Source organism: Sinocyclocheilus rhinocerous, unplaced genomic scaffold, assembly GCF_001515625.1.
Source record: "Sinocyclocheilus rhinocerous isolate Xijiao unplaced genomic scaffold, SAMN03320098_v1.1 scaffold1464, whole genome shotgun sequence".
In the NCBI taxonomy this organism is placed as follows: Eukaryota; Metazoa; Chordata; class Actinopteri; order Cypriniformes; family Cyprinidae; genus Sinocyclocheilus; species Sinocyclocheilus rhinocerous.
Genome location: NW_015643188.1, coordinates 266532 through 287773, shown reverse-complemented (window position 1 = coordinate 287773; position 21242 = coordinate 266532). Strand labels below are relative to the sequence as shown.

Here is a 21242-nt window from a genome sequence, read left to right as displayed (position 1 = left end):
GAGTATAATTTTTTCAGGTTTCTTTGATGAATAGTTAGTTCAGAAGAACAGCATTTATCTGAAATAGAAATCCTTCGTAACATTATAAATGTCTTTATCATCAATTTTGATCAATTTAATGCATCCTTGCTAACTAAAAAGTATTCATTTCTATAATATTTCATAATTGAATAATAAATATATAATGATTTAAATATACTGACTCCAGGTTTTTGAATGGTCGAGTGTATAATGTTACAAAAGCTTTTAATTTCAGATAAATGCTGATCTTTGGATCTTTCTATTCATCAAAGAATCCTGAAAAAAATTTACTTTAGCAGTGTTCAACATTGATAATAATCAGAAATGTTTGTTGAGCAGCAAATCAGCATATTAGAATGATTTCTGAAGATCATGTGACACTGAAGACTGGAGTAATGATGCTGAAAATACAGCTGCGCATCACAGAAATAAATTACAGTTTAACACATATTCACATAGAAAACAGCTGTTTTAAATAGCAGAAATATTTCATAATATTACTGCTTTGCTGTATTTTGGATTTTAAAAATGCAAGCTTGCTGAGCAGAAGAGACTTCTTTCAAAAACATTAAAAATCTTGACTGGTAGTGTAAGCGTTTTTACAAAATGTTTAAATATTTGAAATCCTCCAAAAATTACCTCAATTTCAGTGTGATTCGTAACCATGATTTTTGTTGTTTTTCAAATTTTTCATTTATTTATCTGTTTATATTTAGTTTGTTTTGTGCTAATCAACATTAAAACGCAAATGCTGTGGCCTGAGCTTGACCTGCACTCATCTCTGAATATTCCTTCGACATTCAGGGCCTCTAATCTGACCATAAAGATGACTGAAAAAGCCTCAAACGTACAGATGCACATAAATAAGAATCTCAAGTTGCATGCTTATATAAGCACCAGAAACTGACACCTTGAGAAAATCACGCCGTCTCGTTTCGCTCTTCATTCGCGAGCGGCTATCGGCTCTGATAAAGCACTGCGCGTCACAACCGCTGCTACATGTCTGTACTGGACACACACACACACACAGAGACCGCTCCGACACACTGGTCCCTTAAGACTCGCCCGAAAGACTTTCAAAGCAGTCCTTGATGTTTTGCACATTCTGTTAGAAAAAGTCGCCACAAAATGTTGGAAGCGCCATGGCTTAGTAAATATCCATTTTCTATACGACTGCACCTCGATGCATGTTGAGAACGATCTAGGTGTGTGTTTGGGCAACTTTAGGTAACGCTCCCAACCTTCTCGCAGCTCCAGCTGTACATGAAGAGGTCTGATCGTTGTTTCATCCTCACAGAACGAGAGGCAGAGAGAATGAAGGATGGCACCAGCAGATCAGCGCGCCGTGAGGGTGGGTTGGTTAGTTGGTTCAAAGCAGTGGCACTTTCTGGTAACACCTGGCTTGGAAGGCATGGTTGTTATCGTAGTCATTGTAGCAGAGCAGTAAAAATATAAAGTCGTAAATCTGTATTGCATATGTCGCAGCATGTTCGCCAGGACTGAATGAGGTCATGTCCAGTTGTTTTTGCAAAAACAGAAAACATGTATTTAAAGTCGCGCCGAGCTGAAGAGCTGCAGCGATGAGCGGAAATTAAACACGAGGTCCCACAGAAACAGTCAAACCTCAAACCAAACTCAGATCCACTTATAAATAATAAAAGCATCCGTCTTGCACGTGCATGATGCTCCGTGTGAGAGAGGAGTCCGGCGCGATTCAGACCGAGGCCAAGGATGCGGGAAACGTCAGGGAAAGTGCTGTGTCCTCTCGTGACGATGGGAAAGGAATGCTCTACATCTTGATGCCCTCCTGCTGGCTGAGCTGGGACAGCGTCTTCTTGATGCGCAGGGCTGTGAGACGGGCCGCTCCGCTGGCGTACCAGCACTCCCTCATGATCTTCGCCATCACACGCAGAGCCTGAACACACAACAGCACACGCAACTCATTACACCTCACACACTGCTTCATGCATTCATCACGCACACATTTCACTCTTTCATTCTTGTCCCAAACCCAGACTTTCAATCTTCAACTGTGAAAGTCCACCATATAAATCTGAATTACATTTGTGTTTATCATAGTTATTATAGTTAACTCAAATTAAACGCATGAAAAAAAATTATAAAATACATTCACATTGTGAGATATAATGTTGCATCATGAAAAATAATGAGGTCACAATTACAAAAAGTCATATTGTGAACTATAAAAATGTGCAATTACATGAAATAAGGTTATAATTGTGAAAAAGTCACATTGTAAGATATAAATTCAAAATTATGAGAAATGGTCAAACTGAGATATAATCATAAAAATAGTCATTATTTGAAATATATACATATATAGTTTGCTATTTCAGTTTTATAGAAAATAAAAAACAGCAACTAATGAAAATGTCAAAACAAATAAACTGAATAAAACAAACAAAAAACTCTAAAATGAAAATGGAAAACATAAAAAACAATTCAATATATATATATAAATAAACTATAATAGAATCTATATATGATTATATAAAATTACTTCTTTTTTATTTTTTTATTTAGTGTACTGGAGACAACAGTGTCAGCAAAGAACTTGAAATGAAATATCAGATGCGTGAGGAAAAATAAAAGGTAAGCAGCCAAAAAGTGTAAAAAAAATTTAAAAAAAAAAGTAATTTAATTGTGTGTATTTAAGATAAACAAAATGCTATTAGTGTAATTAACTTTGGCAGGACAAAGAAGTCAGCCTTTTTGTTCCAAAAATCTGACAGATGTAATCTCCATCACTGTCATTCTCACTACCGGACTCTTCAACACAAGACAATACGACACTGGTGCACACGGCTAAAGTCAGATAAAACCTATTCAGCAGTAGCTGAAGGAACACCAGTTTTTATCTAACGAGAAACACATTCACTGAAGTGTGTCCGGACAAATCTCAAGCAGTTCAATTCCTATCTTTAATTCACTACAGCTCCTGGAAGTCTTTTTTCACGCAGTTTCTTGTCAAATCAGTGTTTCGCTTCATGCCATCTGTTTATTGCGCTCTTGGCATTATGTGCACATCATCTCCTAACGACTCGATCAGAAACGCTCTTCTTCAATAAAGTGAAGCTTGCAGGAGCATTTTACTCCGATACGAATCAAACACAGAGCAAAGAGCTAGAGCGCTTACACTCGGCACAGTGTTCGCAGTGTATGAATGCAGAGATCGCAGCTCTATTACTGACTTCATTAATTACTGACACCCACATTCTGCTCTCAGGGTTAAAGACTCCACCGAATGCAAATCAGATCATTTCTGTTTCTGGAGAGACACACAAGCAGCGTTGAGTTCATTTAGCCGGTCACTAAATACTGAAGCTCATCCGCAATACAGCCTTATATTTAGAGGTTATTAACAGCAGAAAGAGACTCTTGTGTGCATCTGTTTGTGGCAGATGAAAATATGAAAGTCATTTAAACTTGCTTGCTTTATGTACTTTGACAGCACTTTTTCACATAAATGTGACTTGCTTGCATCATTTTGGTTGCAGGTGAAAATATGCTTTGCTGAATGTTGGGATGATGTTTAAAACTAAGCAGAATTAAAACTTTGCTTACTTTATGACAATTGAGAAACATCAAACTGAAGAGTTTTTGAACAATCGTGATTTGTTTGCATCAGTTTGGTCGCAGGTGAAATTATACAGTGCTGAACGTTGCAGAAAAGTTGTTTATATGCCACTGAGAAGTACATTTAAAACTTTTCTTTATGTAGTTTATATAAACATCATCTAACAATACTGAAACATTTTTGCACAAATGTGTTTTGTTTGCATCTAGTTGGAGACAAGTGAAAATAGACTACTAAAAGTTGTTTGAATGTTAAATGTTAATAAGTAGAATTAAATCTTTGCTTTATGTACTTTATGACAGCTGACTATTTTAAAGAGTTTGTGGACAAATGGATCTTGTTTGTATCTATTAGGTCGCAGGTGAAAAATACACTGTGCAGAAACACTGTGTGAATGTTGTTTAAACGTTAAGCAGAATTATAACATTGTAACATGTACAAATGTGACTCTTGTTTGCATCTGTTCGGTGGCAGATACAAATATACAGTGATGAATGTTGCAGAAATGTTGTTTGAATGCCATGTAAACTTTGAAGAGTAGAGTTAAAACTTGTTTTATGTACTTCATGACAACTGACTATTTTAAGGAGTTTTTGGACAAATGCATCTGTTTGTTCACCGGTGAAATTGTGCTGTGCCGAACATGGCAGAAATGCAGATTGAATGGTGTTTAACCGTTACAAATAGGGTTGCAAAGGGGTGGAAAATTTCCGGTAAATTTCCAAAAATCCCTGGAATATTCCAAAAAAATACTGGAAAGATTCCAAAATTTCTGGAATAGTTCCGAAATTTACTGGAAATTTTCCACCGTTTTGCAACCCTAGTCACAAATAATCAAAACTTTGATTTCTGTTTTTTGAAAATACGTGAAACTATACATCCTAAACATTACTTAAATGCTGTTTGAATGGTGCTTAGAGCTTTATTATATGTAGAATTAAAACGGCTTGCTTCATGTAGTTTCTGACTCCAGCAGCAGCTCATTAAAGCCTGTATCTGCGGAGACCATCTCCGGTTTTACACCGCCCTGGAGAACAAGACAGTCCCAAAGACACAGATCTCCTCCAAGGCGTCTGCATGTCGAGGCTCACCTGTGAACGAGAGCCGAACGCAGAAACACGGCACGCCAGACAGTATATGTGTCCCTGGAGCACAAAAGCAGTCTTAAGCAGCACAGGTATATTTGTAGCAATAGCCAACAATACATTGTATGGGTCACAATTATAGATTTTTTTTTTATGCCAAAAATCATTAGGATATTAAGTTAAGATCATGTTCCATGAAGATATTTTGTAAATTTCCTACCGTAGATATATAAAAACTTAATTTTTGATTAGTAATATGCATTGCTAAGAACTTCATTTGGACAACTTTAAAGATGATTTTCTCAATATTTTGATTTTTTTGCACCCTCAGATTCCAGATTTTCAAATATTGTCAAATATTGGCCTATCCTAACAAACCATACATCAATGGAAATATTATTTATTCAGCTTTCAGATGATGTATAAATCTCAATTTCAAAAAATTGACCCTTATGGCTGGTTTTGTGCTCCAGGGTCACAGATATCACTGCTACTGCGGCAGAATCACGTGCTACAGACGCAGACACAAAGACGGAGAGTAGCAGCGACACGTCTCTACTTCTCCGAGCGTTTGGCAGCTTTCATACGCTGGAGACGGATTAGATTTCACAGCGGATCTAATCGAATCCAGTCGTGTCACTTCGGCAGTAATAAAGAGGAGCGAGGGTGGATCTGTGAGGCCTGCGGTTTGTCTCAGCGGTCATTACCTCTCCGCAGTGATGCAGTTACACCGAAGGAGAGAGCAGAGCCGTGTGCACCATAATGACATTAACTTCACTGATCTACAGGAGAAATTAAACCTGTTCTCTCCAGAACCAGACGACTTGACCAGAAGAACAAGTGCGCATACATACACTTTCTACTGTCGTCATGGAAGAAGTCATTTTTCTTTTTATATGATATATATACATAATAAATATACACAGTACACATACATATATATTATGTAAGCAAACTTTTATTTTGGATGCGATTAATCGTTTGACAGCACTCTACTGAGGAGATTACAAAGATTTAACACGTGTTTTTGTTTAACTCTGAAATGTGAAATGTGGAGTTATCTGCTTTTGCTATAAAACAAACTTTTAATATATATAAAAAACATGCTTTTAATGAACTTCAATTTTGTAAGTTACCTGCATTTGTTTAAGTTATTATTACTCAATCGCAGTTTGATTGATATTACTAGGAACGCACAATAAAAAAAAAAAACATGATTTCTGAAAATAAATAAAAATGGAGTTATCTGTTTTAGCAAATTAACTCTTCGTATATATATATATATTATTTTTTTTAATTTTTTTTTTATTTTCTTGTCACCTCACAGACCGATACACGCAGAGATTGGGTTATCATTCCTCTGTTTTAAGTTGCGTGTTCTCACCTCACAGCTCTGCCATCTGTTTGGGATGTTGGGCCGTAGTTTCTGTTCGCACACGACTCTCCTCATCTCCTCCACCGACGGGTCGGACTGCACCAGGTCATAGTACGGCAGCTGGTAATCCTCATGAATGCCTGCGCAAAAACATGCTTCAGTTAAGGTACGATGAGTCTAAAGCTCAAAGCAACAGATGATGCTGCTGATCAAAAGAGCAGACAAACTTCACTAAAATACTTGACAAAGAGAATGAAAGAAACACTGGGGAAACATGATGCACATATTTAAAAACCAGTTATTAAAGTAGAGCTAGTTTCATATGAATAATACCTCCAATAGAACATCTGCTGGCAATTTCCCAGAAGACCAGCCCCATGGCATAGATGTCTGCCCTCTTGAAAGACTCAAAGTGCTTCATGTTTATTGAATCGTCAAGCACTTCTGGAGCCATATACCTGTGGAAGGACACAAGTGAATAGAGCGTTATTATTTTTGATCACGATCCAGAGATTTATGCCCCCTATGATCCAAAAACAAGGTCCTTCTGAGGGTTGACTTTATTGTCATTCAGCATTACCAGAACTAAATGCAGTTTCACCAAGGGAAAACCAGTCGGTTTACAGGCATGGAAATAAATCAATATGTGATTAAAACTGAATTAAAAAAAGCACAGAGGCCTGAACTTGTCACATGTCAGTGTTTTGTATTTTGGTTGTATTTAAGGTACACTGCAGAAAATGTCTTAAACATGTAAATGATCTATACTAAAATAGTAGCTTTAGATCATCAATATTATATATTTTTACTTCAAAAACAACTGCATACCAGTGTTATTTCAGTATCATTAAGAACATTTTTATTAGTATTTTGAGTTTTTTTTTTATTTTGACATTTTCTGTTTGGATTTTACTTAAAACTTTACTACTTTTATAGTGTTTTTGTCATGTAATTATCTTTTTTTTTTTTATATGATTATAACACGTTAAATATAAATATTTACATTTTAAATGATAAATGTTGCCTTGGCAACTAGCTGAAATATATATATATTTTTTTTTTTTATTAAAAAAACAATTATAAATATAAGATAAAAGATATATATAAGATAATAACCCCGGTACATGCTCAAGTACACAAATAAAAAATATAAATAAAAAATTATTATTTATTCTATTGAAATGTTTCAAAACTGTCATTAAAATGCTTTTATTATTTATTTGTGGAATATTTTGCTTGTTTTTTTTTCTCTTTTCTTTCTTTCTTTCTTTTTTAAATCACAAGCTTCCAAACAATCACCATCACAAACACAGAACCAGGTCTAAGCAGTCGTCTCTGAGGTGAATGAGATGAGAATCACTGGAAGTACAGGCATTAAAAAACTCATCTGCACACACACAAGTTCAGGAGATTAATCTGGATAAGTGGATAAATCCTGAAATGTCTGCATGCTCTGCCAAAACACTGAGAACAGGAGGACAGCCAGATCTGAGCTGAAGCAGAGCGAGACTGAATCACATCCAGCTCCTCAGAGCCGCAGGAAAGCTCTACTCGAACCGTGTGGAAACACAGGCCATGAACATTAGCAGAGGAGCTCAGAAAGCACCGAGGCTCGTCCAAACACACGTCTGATGGAGCGTTTGAGAGACTAAAGCAATCAAAGCAGGGAGCGCTTTCTCTTTCTTGAACTGATTTATAGACACCTGCTCTAATCTAATAATGCACTCAGCTATGGAGACTTTAGAAGCTGCGTATTAAAACCAGGGTTTCTGCAGGTTTTATGAAAGTGAATTTAAGACATTTCTGAGAGCAATTAAAGAAAATGTAAGGACACAAGACATGAATATGTTCTCTAATGTCTACAAAATGAGTTGCTTTAGCAACACTTCAAAGTTTGAAAATACAACTTCCAATTACTGGTGTTTTAGTATCACTGAGATGCTATTATAGTTTATAATAATTTAGTTTTAATGTTTGCTTTTCACTTTAATTTGAAAAGTTTGTTGTGTATGTTTGTCAGTTTTATTGTTTTTTTTATGTCTATATAGTTTCTATTCATTTTTATTGTAGCTGACGTTGAAGTTTAATGGCTTTTTTTTATTTTAGTTTCTAGTTTCTCAGAAAGCAAGACTTCATATCTTCGTTTTGCTTCTCCAGTAAATCTATTTTAATTTAAGGATGTTTACATATTTGTATTAGAAAACAAAACAAAAATGTAGAGCAATAAATTGCAATGCATGCAACATTTAACGCCCTAAATCTATGAACCGAACACTTTCTGGTCTGATTTAAGGCTTTTTTATGGCCTTAATTTGTGTCCAAATTAAGACATTTTAAGACCCTAAGAAATTTTAAGACTTGTAAATTCACGTTTTGCAGACCGGCAAAAACATCTCCAGCAAATAAAATAAAAATAAATAAAAAGTTAGCACCATATAAATGGGTATTTTGTGTGGGCTAACATGACACAAATGTCACACGTTCTCTTTAACCCTTCACCTGTCAGTCCATCTTTGAACACAGACGTGAAAGTGCACGATCCAAACTTACATTTTTATAATTCATGAACAAAAACATTTTGTAATATGATTTTGATGTACCATTTCCATGGTAATGCAATGTCTGATTTTAAAATGGTTTTCAAAAGATGAATTTTGAGATTTTAAGCTTTCAAATTGATATATAATTTCTGATGATTTCTAAAGCGTGATTGAGAAAAAGGCAACAAAGAAAGACTTTTTGTGACAAAGGTCAGAACTCCTGTTATGATGTAGTTTTTTGAGGTGCACTCTTGTCATAAAACACTCTATTACTTTTCCTACATAATTTGTAACGCGTAAAACAGTGGTGAAATATCTATTTAGGAGTCTTACACCTTTCCAATGATATAGATATAGTTTGTCACGATTAGATTAGAATTTATTTGAATTATAGTGAAGTAAACATTTCCCAGTAGCTGTTTCCAGCCACCTATTTTTATGTGCATTTTGGAATATCGCATCTAAAAAACACTGGATTGAAACGCCAAGATGAGCATAAATTCTAAAAATGATTTGAGTAGGATAAACTTTTTATTCGATAACAAAAAATGTGCATAAACTACGATGGAAACACATTTACCGAATAAATTGGATGGAAACATAGCTACTGATAGGAGAGAAAGCTAAATGAAAACGCAGCAAACTCTCGGCAGGACTACTAAACTCGTGATGGAGAAGAAGCTTGACTGAATCTCGCTGCAGCTACACTAGTCAGCACTGTCGGAGGAGCGAAGGCGTACCGTTTGGTGCCCACTCTGTGGTTGGGTGCGATGTCGATGGTGTCGGTGGCGGAGTCGTGACGCACAGCTAAACCCAGGTCAGCGATGCAGCACGTGCCGTTCTTCTTCACCAGGATGTTCTTGGACTTCAGATCCCTGTGAGCGATAGCAGGCTTGCCTGGAACACACCACAGAGACCAGAGAGAGTTCACAGAACAACCAGCAGATAAAGCATCGCTCGATCTTCACACTCACGTCACTAAAAAACTCCTTCAAAACACAAATGAAAGCTGAGAGAGGCCTGCTCCTCCGCTGACAGTCAGTTGCACCAAGACTCCACACAAAGGCATCACAAAGGTAAACGTACGAGGTTTCATACGAGTTTATACCGTAGTCTGTCTGAATCCTCGATTCTGACCGGATTCTAATGTACAGGTAGTTCCAAGTCAGTTTCATCACCGTTGCACTGCTTTCATTATAAATGTCTTTACTGTCACTTTTGATCAATTTAATGCATCCTTGATTAATAAAAGCATCATTTGAATATTAAATTAATATGTCAAAATCATGTTATCACCATGGTATATGTTTAAAAAAGTTATGCACCATGATCTTAGCCTTTTTCAGACTCTTTGAACCTTTAGTGACACGTAAACACTCAATTCAATTGCATGGTATATACTGTAGTAAAAACATGGTAAAACAATGATCCTCTGTGCTAGCAGATGGTTTGTCTGCAGTGCAGCTGCATTGATTTCTGACACTGACAGCAGCTCAATTCAATTCAAGTTTATTTGTATAGCGTTTTTCACGATGCAAATCGTTGCAAAGCAGCTTTACAGAAAATGAAAGATTCTACATTATATTTAGTAATAGCTCATCAGTGGTGACTATCTCAGGTTGATGTCCATTATATCAAAGTTTGGTAGTTTTGTATGTTGTCTGAGGGGTTGCATCATCTCGGCTGAGATGCGGTTGCTAAGGTGCTCGGAGCATGTTGCTATGCACAACTTCATCAGGTGGTTGCTAGGGCGTTGTGGATTGTTTTTAGGTTATTTACAATCCAAATGTTACAAGATTGATTGTATAATTCGTTTCTTTTTTTTTTAATAATTAAAAAATTTAAATTCCAGAAAGTAATTTTCAATAAATTTTTACACTCGAAATTAAGAAATTAATTAATTAATCAATCAATCAAGGAAACATTAAATTGATCAAAAGTGACAGTATTTACAATGTAACAAGAGATTTCTATTTCAAATAAATGCTGTTCTTTTGAACTTTCTGTTCATCTGTGAATCCTGAAAAATAAAATGCATCACAGTTTCCACAAAAATATTGTGCAGCACAACTGTGTTCAATATTGATAATAATCAGAAATGTTTGTTGAGCAGCAAATCAGCATATTAGAATGATTTCTGAAGATCATGTGATACTGAAGACTGGAGTAATGATGCTGAAAATACAGCTGCGCATCACAGAAATACATTACAGTTTAACAGATATTCACATAGAACACAGCTGTTTTACATTCTAATAATATTTCATGATTTTTTTTCTGCATTTTTGATCAAATAAATGCATTGGTGAGCAGAAGAGACTTCTTTCAGACATATTAAACATCTTACAAACCTCAAACTTTTTTTCACAAGTTGAAAATAAACCAGATTGCTTGGAAAAGTAATCACACTTTATGATTTTGATATTAATAATATCTGTAGCACAGACCGTGACTGCTGAATTTCACTACTTATGTTCAGGGTTTAACAATAAGCAATAGTAATCATACACACCTCTATAATGCATTACTTTCTCACATCACATGTCTATAAATGAAAGCTTTATAATAACTTCAATACTACAACAGAGCGAGTTGATCTGCAGAGCTTGATTGTGACACTCTCACAGTGTAATGAGGCGTTACGTCTCAATTATAGAAAAGTAATAAAGCTGACGCAGCCGTAAATGAAGCTCACTTTAACAACAAACAACTCTGCTGATGAGAATTACTCACAAAACCCCATCAACTCCACTCAAGACTAAATCAAGCCAAAATTATTCAGTTTTGGACATTAAGATGCAAACAGTGACTCAAAGTGATATTTTTATATTATCATATAAATAAATAAATGCCTCCACCGGTGGCTGAATGAGCAGGGCCTGTAAAGCTGAAGCTTGATTTGGTTTCACTGGAACTAAAACACGAGGTGAAAACATCCCACACAGACGCCAGGATTCTGCTTTCATTATTATTACAACTTAAATATTATTACAGTGTAGCACAGCTGTTTTCTGTGTGAATATGTGTTAAACTGTAATGTATTTCTGTGATGCGCAGCTGTATTTTCAGCATCATTACTCCAGTCTTCAGTGTCACATGATCTTCAGAAATCATTCTAATATGCTGATTTGCTGCTCAACAAACATTTCTGATTATTATCAATGTTGAAAACAGTTGTGCTGCACAATATTTTTGTGGAAACTGTGATGCATTGTATTTAAAATATAACTGACTCCAAACAAACAGTTGTGCTGCACAATATTTTTGTTGAAACTGTGATACATTGTATTTAAAATATAACTGACTCCAAACTTTTGAGTACTTGTGTGCTTCATAATCCAAGGTACTTTTAAGAAAACTATGGCAGACGGGTCATTATATACAGAGAAAGATCAAAGATGATGAAAAGGAAAAATATCGTTTAAAAAGATGTGATAAATTCTTGAAAACATCTTTAACCATCCAAATGCTTACATTCAAGTTGGTTTGAATTTGTTTTGAAAAACTTTTCAAAAATGTTCAAAAGACTGAACGGTTGAATTGAAGATTTTTTATTTTAATTTCAAGGTAAAAAGATTTTTTTAAATCTATATTTTTATATATTTTTAAATCATGAATACCATTGAGTTTTGAATTAAACTTGGCATGTCATAAAAGGTAAAATTATGTGAGATTTTTCAGAATTTTAATGACTTTGACATACAGTCATGAAGGTCTACATGGCATCAATATTTGTTAAAAATAGTGCTGTCCAAAGATTAATCGCATCCAAAATAAAAGTTTTTGTTTACATAATATACTGTATGTGTGTGTACTGTGTATATATAAAAACACTCATACAGCATATATTTTGAAAATATTTACATGTATATATTTATATTCATATAAATGATATCATATATAAATATATTTGATATATAAACGTAACATTTTTCTTAAATATATACATCCATGTGTGTGTATTTATAAATACATAATAAATATACACATATATAATGTAAACAAAAATGCGATGAATCGTTTGACAGCACTAGTTAAAAAACTGCCTAATTTCAAGAAATAAAAAAAAGATTGTAATCAAGCTACTTAAGATTTCCTTTTCAATACTTTCAGCCTCTGATGATGAGATATTTTATCTTCTTAAAATCAGGATATAACACCTTTATAACAAAACAAAATTTAATTTAGAAATGTAAAATATGACAGAAGAGCTGCCCTGTATGAACTGCATTCTCTGTGTATGTTTATAAACTGATTCAGACCAAAAACACGAGTGTTGACTGATGGTTTCCTAGCATTTGGAAACAACAGCCAGATGAGTTTGAGACGCACAGACCTTGCGTTCCCACGATCTGTGATACATTGTATTTAAAATATAACTGACTCCAAACTTTTGAGTACTTGTGTGCTTCATAATCCAAGGTACTTTTAAGAAAACTATGGCAGACGGGTCATTATATACAGAGAAAGATCAAAGATGATGAAAAGGAAAAATATCGTTTAAAAAGATGTGATAAATTCTTGAAAACATCTTTAACCATCCAAATGCTTACATTCAAGTTGGTTTGAATTTGTTTTGAAAAACTTTTCAAAAATGTTCAAAAGACTGAACGGTTGAATTGAAGATTTTTTATTTTAATTTCAAGGTAAAAAGATTTTTTTAAATCTATATTTTTATATATTTTTAAATCATGAATACCATTGAGTTTTGAATTAAACTTGGCATGTCATAAAAGGTAAAATTATGTGAGATTTTTCAGAATTTTAATGACTTTGACATACAGTCATGAAGGTCTACATGGCATCAATATTTGTTAAAAATAGTGCTGTCCAAAGATTAATCGCATCCAAAATAAAAGTTTTTGTTTACATAATATACTGTATGTGTGTGTACTGTGTATATATAAAAACACTCATACAGCATATATTTTGAAAATATTTACATGTATATATTTATATTCATATAAATGATATCATATATAAATATATTTGATATATAAACGTAACATTTTTCTTAAATATATACATCCATGTGTGTGTATTTATAAATACATAATAAATATACACATATATAATGTAAACAAAAATGCGATGAATCGTTTGACAGCACTAGTTAAAAAACTGCCTAATTTCAAGAAATAAAAAAAAGATTGTAATCAAGCTACTTAAGATTTCCTTTTCAATACTTTCAGCCTCTGATGATGAGATATTTTATCTTCTTAAAATCAGGATATAACACCTTTATAACAAAACAAAATTTAATTTAGAAATGTAAAATATGACAGAAGAGCTGCCCTGTATGAACTGCATTCTCTGTGTATGTTTATAAACTGATTCAGACCAAAAACACGAGTGTTGACTGATGGTTTCCTAGCATTTGGAAACAACAGCCAGATGAGTTTGAGACGCACAGACCTTGCGTTCCCACGATCTCCATGTGCAGGTGCGCCAGGCCGCTGGCTGTGGACAGAGACAGCTTGATCATGCCCTCCACCGTCACTGTGTAGCGGTTCAGATAGTCGAATAGAGAGCCGTGCTCGTGATAGTCCGATACCAGCCACAGCTGCGTCCACGTGCCGTTATCTGAGACGAGAACAAGTCAGGACACTCACAGACACTCCTTCTCTTCTAAAGACACAGCTGTCAAACCACACACACACATATTTACTGATTTGAACTTGATTCCGATTCATTCTGCTCCTGGCCATTACAGGTAAACCCACAGATGTGCAATTACAGTAAAATCACGTAGGGATGAACAGATACGGAAATTTTGGCTGATAGTTTATTAGATTTGAAAGCTGATAACCGATTTATTGGCCGATAAATCTCAATCTTTAGATTTATTTAATGCATTTTGAAAGTGATGCATTTATTGAACATTCTTGTCATTTATTATTATTATTATTATTTAATGTCAATGTCATTTATTAGGCTAGTTTCGTTACAAATATGGTGATTATATCTACAGCCCCAATTCCAGAGAAGTTCAAAAGTACAAAGAAAAGATTTCCAAAGTTTTCACTGACCAACGTACATGTATTTTGTAAATATGAACAAATTTGGATTTCGAAGGCTGCAACACACTCCAAAAAAGTTGGGAAACTTTTCTTTGTACTTTTGGCAATTAAATAAAAGCTAAAGAGTGCAGTCACAGTAAGACACGTACTCTCGTCCCAGCATGCACCAGTGCTGCTGACCTTTGTTGTCGGCGGCGATGAAGCCGAGGATGTTCTCGTGCCGCAGCATCACGGTCTGGTAGATCTCAGCCTCCCGAAACCAGGAGCGCTCCTCTCTGGAGGAGAAGATCTTGACAGCCACCTCCTCTCCTCTCCACTTGCCCCTCCACACCTCCCCGAAGCGGCCCTTCCCGATGCTGTCCTGCAGGATGATGGTCCTGGCGATGGTCCGCTGCACCAGCAGAGGGAGACCTGCACCAGAGCAGACAAACACACACACTCGTCATAGACAGAACCTTACACAGTCAGTGGATACTAGAACAAAAAGTGTCATTTCACCTCAATAAATGTAAGAAAACCTGTTTTGTTGATTCTGAAGAGTGAAACTAAAATAAATAAATTTATCTCATTAACGGTCGTTTGATTAATTTGATTAAGCAGCATTTTTTAAATTGACAACTTCAATGGAAACAATTAATTATTACAAATTTCTGTGCAAATATACACTAACATTTCAAAGTTTAGACTCGGTAACATTTTTTTTGTTTCATGAAAGAGGAGTCTTCTGCTCACCAAGGCTGCATTTATTTGATCAAGTCCCCATAAAACATGGAAACACAACATGTGTGTGTGTGTGAGTGTGTGTGTGTGTGTGAGTGTGGAGTAATAAATCAACAGCAGTTTAACCTCTCTGTCTCATCCAGAGCTTCAGTAACATTACAGTGAGTCACTTTACACTAAAGCTCTTCAGGGACCCTTCAGAAACAGAAGCGCAGCCATTAGGAGCCGAACTCAGTGTGTTCTCTGTGAAGGAATGCTGGGAAGCCATAGAGGCAGCGGGGGGTCAGCGAGAGGCAATCAGAGCCCGGCTTACAGCAGATTCACCAATAGAAGCTCAGGACCCTGCTGTGACGGGACACTGAACGAACGGACATAACGCTGATTAACTCTTTACAGCCACGAGTATATAAAGACCAACCTGTCTGTGTCATAAGTTATATCCAATCTTTGTTGTCATGACAACATAACCGTGGTAAAGCCTGTGAACACGGTAACTTTCACAATCTGTTTACACAGGAATGAATACCTGACATGTTTGCAAGCGGTTTTAAATCTGCAGAGGAGTTTTATTTTGCTGACAGAAAGAGTTATTTTAGTCTTTCAATTCCATTTCATTTACAATCCATATCTTTAAAGAGTTTCTTCTCTTACAAACAGCAAACTTTACAGTTTTATTCCTGTCTATATACCTAAAGTTTGATCATAATTCTATCACACTGATTTATTTAACATTTCACAATGACTTTGTTCCTGTCTGTTGACAGTATTTTCTGATTACGGAGTGATAAAAGGAGAAATCCAAAATCCCGCTGGAAAAACCTTTAATATATCAACAACATCTATCATGAACCTGGCTTTATCCAGGGTTATACAACTTTTCATTTAGTTTAAATTGATGTATTAAAAAATCTAAAACAAATGTGAATAATTAATAAAATAATGAACAACTCAAAATAACAAAAATGAATAAACTACATGTAGACCTATTTTAAAAAAAACTGACAAAAACACAACAAAATTCAAATGAAAACTTGAAAATATATAATAGAAACTACTTCAAAACATTAATAAAAACTGTAACAGTATCTCAACGATACTAAAAAAACACTTTCTGAAATGTTTAATGCAATGTTCAGATTTCAGTTGTAGAAGTTTATGCAAATTATTGCACACTATTTAAATAATACATCATATTCAGATTTAAACAATATTTAAAAAAAAAAAATTGTAATGCAAAACATCTGTCTTAATGTACTGTGATTAATGAGCTAGAGAAGTACGGTGGTCACTTGAAACGAGTTCAGCCTTAAATCAGATTAAAAAATCAAAACCTGGATATAAGAGGCATCCTCATTTTAGAAGTGTGATTTCTAGACCTGAAAAAGTCATATCAATTAATGAAATCTTACAAATCTGTGGCTATTTTATAAAGAATATACATTTTTCTAGTTATTCCAAGCTTTAAAATACTTGGAATATTGGAAAAGAAAAATATTTTGGAAGAGCATGGAAGAAAGAGGCCTTCTTTAAACGTGAAGCATGACATTTGTGTGATCAAACGCTCATTACAGACATGCTTTCTGAACCGCATTTAGTTTCTGAGAAGTTAAAATAGTCCGTCTTTTAAAAGCATGCAGTCACTGTCTAAAGAAACGTGTTCGATTGTGGTCATGCGAATCTGAAACCTGCCAAAGGCCTCCAGCTCAGATCCGTCATCCATTCTGAACATCTGCACATTCATAAGAAGGATTCGATCATAAATTAGAAACAATATTACAATAAAGTTCCCTTCTTAGATTATAAATATAGAAGTAATCTTTCATCTTTGCCAGTGAAATGTCTCTCCAATCCATTAAAAAGACTGAAGTTTCTGCCATCAGTGACTCTGTGATGTTGTTCCAGACCTTTCTTTGGAGCACAAATGAAGATATTTTTAATGAAACCTGAGAGATTTCTGTTATTCCACTGAAAGTTGTTCACGATTCAGAACCATTTATCTCTCTCTGTCTCTCTATACATGTATATTAAGTTTTACTCAAATATGCTATATGTTCCTACATTTTATAGACAACAAAGTTTTTCTTCAAATGTGACACATGAACGTATTTTCTTGGATTGAAATATATAGCTCAACATTTTTTTTTTTGTTAATATTATTTCAAATGTATACAAAAAAATTACCAAAAATGTATTGGTAGAAAATATATTTTGAAACATACTGTATATTAGCAAATATTTTATTGGCCATTTTTTTGTATATTTTGAAATATATTTGAAAATATTTTTTTGCTGTATGGGAGAGAATATTAAAAAAATGTATGTTTGTTTCAAAGATGAAAGAAAGTCTTATGGGTTTGGTACGACATGAGGGTGAGTAAATGATGGCAAAATTTCATTTTTGCATTCTTGTTTGAAAAATCCATAATAGCGTTTTTATGACAATCGAAAGAGGAAAAAAATAATAAGACTGATTGGTCAGAAGAGAGAAAAATCAGAAACACTAGTCAACTAGTTCTCGATAATTTAAAGCCAAGGGTAATATAACAAAGTATAGTGTTATATATCTACCTTTAAGTTGGGGGAAAAAAGAAACTCTTAGATTTATAATGTTAATAACTGCACGCATTCAGTTCCCCTCAGAAATGCGTCGCATGATGCAGAAACACGTCATTCACGATTCAGCTTCACAAAGCGTGCAAACACTGATTCAGACACACGGCTCAATGCTACGAGTGGAAAACAGAGAAAAGAAAAGACCCATGTCTTTGAGAAGGTTTCTCATGTTGCCTGAACATGTTTGAGCGTCTCCACCAGACACAGTCAAGACATCTGTGAGAGTGACCTTCATGTGTCTGTGTGGCAGTCTGATACGGACTGATGTTACGTCTCTCATACGCGGCTCGAGAGAGCACTACGAGTCTGTTCTTTAACATCTTGAAGACGTGCCAGTAAGATAAGTAGCACTTTGCCTTGGCAGCCAGTGTTTAATGATGTTGTGTGACGATGCTGGTGAAACACACACACACACACAAAGAGAAGGAGATCCACAGACTACACAACAAAGAGAAAAGCAGACACGCACACAAAGAGCGCAGATGCTCAGGAAGACAAACACATAATTATATGATGTGAAAAGCATGTAAATAAAGTAAGAATAACAGGAAAGTCCTGCCTGTTTCTCGTCAGTCAGACATGGGCGTAAAGACACGATATCTAAATTACTATAAGAAAAAAATGACAACCTGCGCATTAAAAGCTGTGATGTTCAGGGCAATTATGGTTAACTGAAACTAAAAACATAATAAATAAAAACATCTGCATTACTTAAATACATGTTAACTGAAATTAAACGCAAACACAAAATTTTTTTTTTTCTTTATTTCATCTAGGCAACATTTCATGGTTTTACTTAATTTAACTTGATGTGCTAAAATAAACTAATTCATTTTTTAAATTATATAGATATATTTAAAAACAACAAAAACTAATAAAAATTACGAAAAAAAAACAATTAAATTACTGCAACTTTAAAAATAACATGAAAAGCAGAAAATATCAAATAAATTAAAAATAAATCATTAAAAATATGATATATGATATAATATAATATAATACAATATAATATAATAATATATCAATGATACTACAACAACAGTGGTGTTGTTACTGTTAATGAAAACCATTTAGTTTGGTAAATATTAGATTAAAAAACTTTAACATTTTAACATGTTAGTTAATTGCCAAGGCAACATACATAACTAAGTACTAAAACTAAAATTGATTAAGTGAAAGCTAAATGTAAATAATAATAAAAAACTACGAAAAATGATAAATGCAAATAAAATTACTAAAAAATTAAAACCTAATAAAAAATATTAACAAATACTATAATAGCATATCGACATTGTTGACTTTTCTAATTTTAAGCACTAAAACTTCTAAAACTAAAATTGAAAAAAAATTTAAACTAAGAAAAATGACAAAAGCAAAAAAAATTACTTAAAATTATTATTTTTTTTTAATTAAATTATTTATTAAAAAAGTACTAAAAGTTAAACAAAAAACATCAAAAGCATGTTAAAAAGATGAATAGGTAATATAGCAGTATATAAATAATGTGTAGTAGCATGTTTTCTGTGCGAGTTACCGGAGCCGGAGCCGGATGTGGTCATGTCGTAGATCAGGTCTTTGAGTGTGGTTCCCACCGTGATGAAGGGGTGGTCCATGGACCGGTCTTCCTCGTTAGGCACACGGTGGTGGAGGACCGAGCGGCTGTGGCAGATGTAGAAGACGGTGATCATCAGGAAGCACACCACACACACGGGCCCCGCAATCAGGGCCGCGAACGCTACGGGCCCCAACGCCGGCGGCTTCTGCGTCGGCACTGAATCAGAGGAAAACATGAGAGGAAAACATGAGGAAAACATGAGGAATGAGGAAAACATGAGTGAAACATGAGGAAAACGAGGGAAAAACATGAGAGGAAAACATGAGAGGAAAACATGAGGAAAACGAGAGGAAAACATGAGAGGAAAACATGAGAGGAAAACATGAGGAACGCATGAGAAATGAGGAAAACATGAGTGAAACATGAGGAAAAGGAGGGAAAAACATGAGAGAAAAACATGAGGAACGCATGAGGAATGAGGAAAACGAGAGAAAAACATGAGGAATGCATGAGGAAAACGAGAGAAAAACATGAGGAAAACATGAGGAATGCACGAGGAAAACATGAAGAAAACACGAGGAAAATGAGAGAAAAACATGAAAACATGAGGAATGCATGAGGAATGAGGAAAACATGAGGAAAACATGAGAGAAAAACATGAGGAAAACATGAGGAATGCATGAGGAAAACATGAGGAATACATGAGGAAAACGAGAGAAAAACATGAGGAAAACGAGAGAAAAAAATGAAGAAAACATGAGGAAAACATGAAGAAAACATGAGGAATACATGAGGAAAACATGAGGAAAACGAGAGAAAAACATGAAGAAAACATGAGGAAAACATGAGAGAAAAACTTGAGGAAAGCATGAGGAATGAGGAAAACATGAGGAATACACGAGGAAAACATGAGGAATGCATGAGGAAAACATGAGGAATGCATGAGGAATGCATGAGGAAAACGAGAGAAAAACGAGAGAAAAACATGAGGAAAACGAGAGAAAAACATGAAGAAAACATGAGGAAAACATGAGGAATACATGAAGAAAACATGAGGAAAACATGAAGAAAACATGAGGAATGCATGAGGAAAACATGAGGAAAACGAGAGAAAAATGAGAGAAAAACATGAGGAAAGCATGAGGAAAAAATGAGAGAAAAACATGAGGAAAGCATGAGGAATGAGGAAAACATGAGAAAAACATGAGGAATGCATGAGAAAAACATGAGGAATGCATGAGGAAAACATGAGAGAAAAACATGAGGAAAACATGAGAGGAAAACATGAGGAAAACATGAGGAATGCATGAGAAAAACATGAGGAATGCATCAGGAAAACATGAGGAAAACATGAGAGAAAAACATGAGGAAAACACGAGGAATGAGGAAAACATGAGTGAAACATGAGGAAAACGAGGGAAAAACATGAGGAAAACATGAGAGAAAAACATGAGGAAAACATGAGAGGAAAACGAGAGAAAAACATGAGGAACGCGTGAAGAATGAGGAAAACATGAGGAAAATGAGAACATGAGGAATGAGGAAAACATGAGAGAAAAACATGAGGAAAACGAGAGGAAAACATGAGAGGAAAACATGAGAGAAAAATATGTGAGAAAAACATGAGGAATGAGGAAAACATGAGTGAAACATGAGGAAAACGAGGGAAAAACATGAGAGAAAAACATGAGGAACGCATGAGGAATGAGGAAAAC

The 21242-nt window shown here is 34.8% G+C and overlaps 1 protein-coding gene across 2 annotated transcripts in view; it reads right to left on the bottom strand.

The window, feature by feature from the left end:
- Positions 1-608: 608 nt before the first annotated feature.
- Positions 609-21242, bottom strand: part of tgfbr1b (transforming growth factor, beta receptor 1 b) — a 54905-nt gene continuing 34271 nt past the window's right edge. For both annotated transcript variants that reach the window (XM_016574607.1, XM_016574608.1), the window contains exons 3-9: positions 19507-19743; positions 14820-15050; positions 14035-14202; positions 9360-9516; positions 6413-6537; positions 6089-6219; positions 609-1936 (exon numbers count right to left, since the gene is read on the bottom strand). In XM_016574607.1, the coding sequence (XP_016430093.1) occupies positions 1811-1936; positions 6089-6219; positions 6413-6537; positions 9360-9516; positions 14035-14202; positions 14820-15050; positions 19507-19743 (1175 nt within the window). In that variant the 3' untranslated portion in view covers positions 609-1810. The remainder of the gene's footprint in view (positions 1937-6088; positions 6220-6412; positions 6538-9359; positions 9517-14034; positions 14203-14819; positions 15051-19506; positions 19744-21242) is intronic.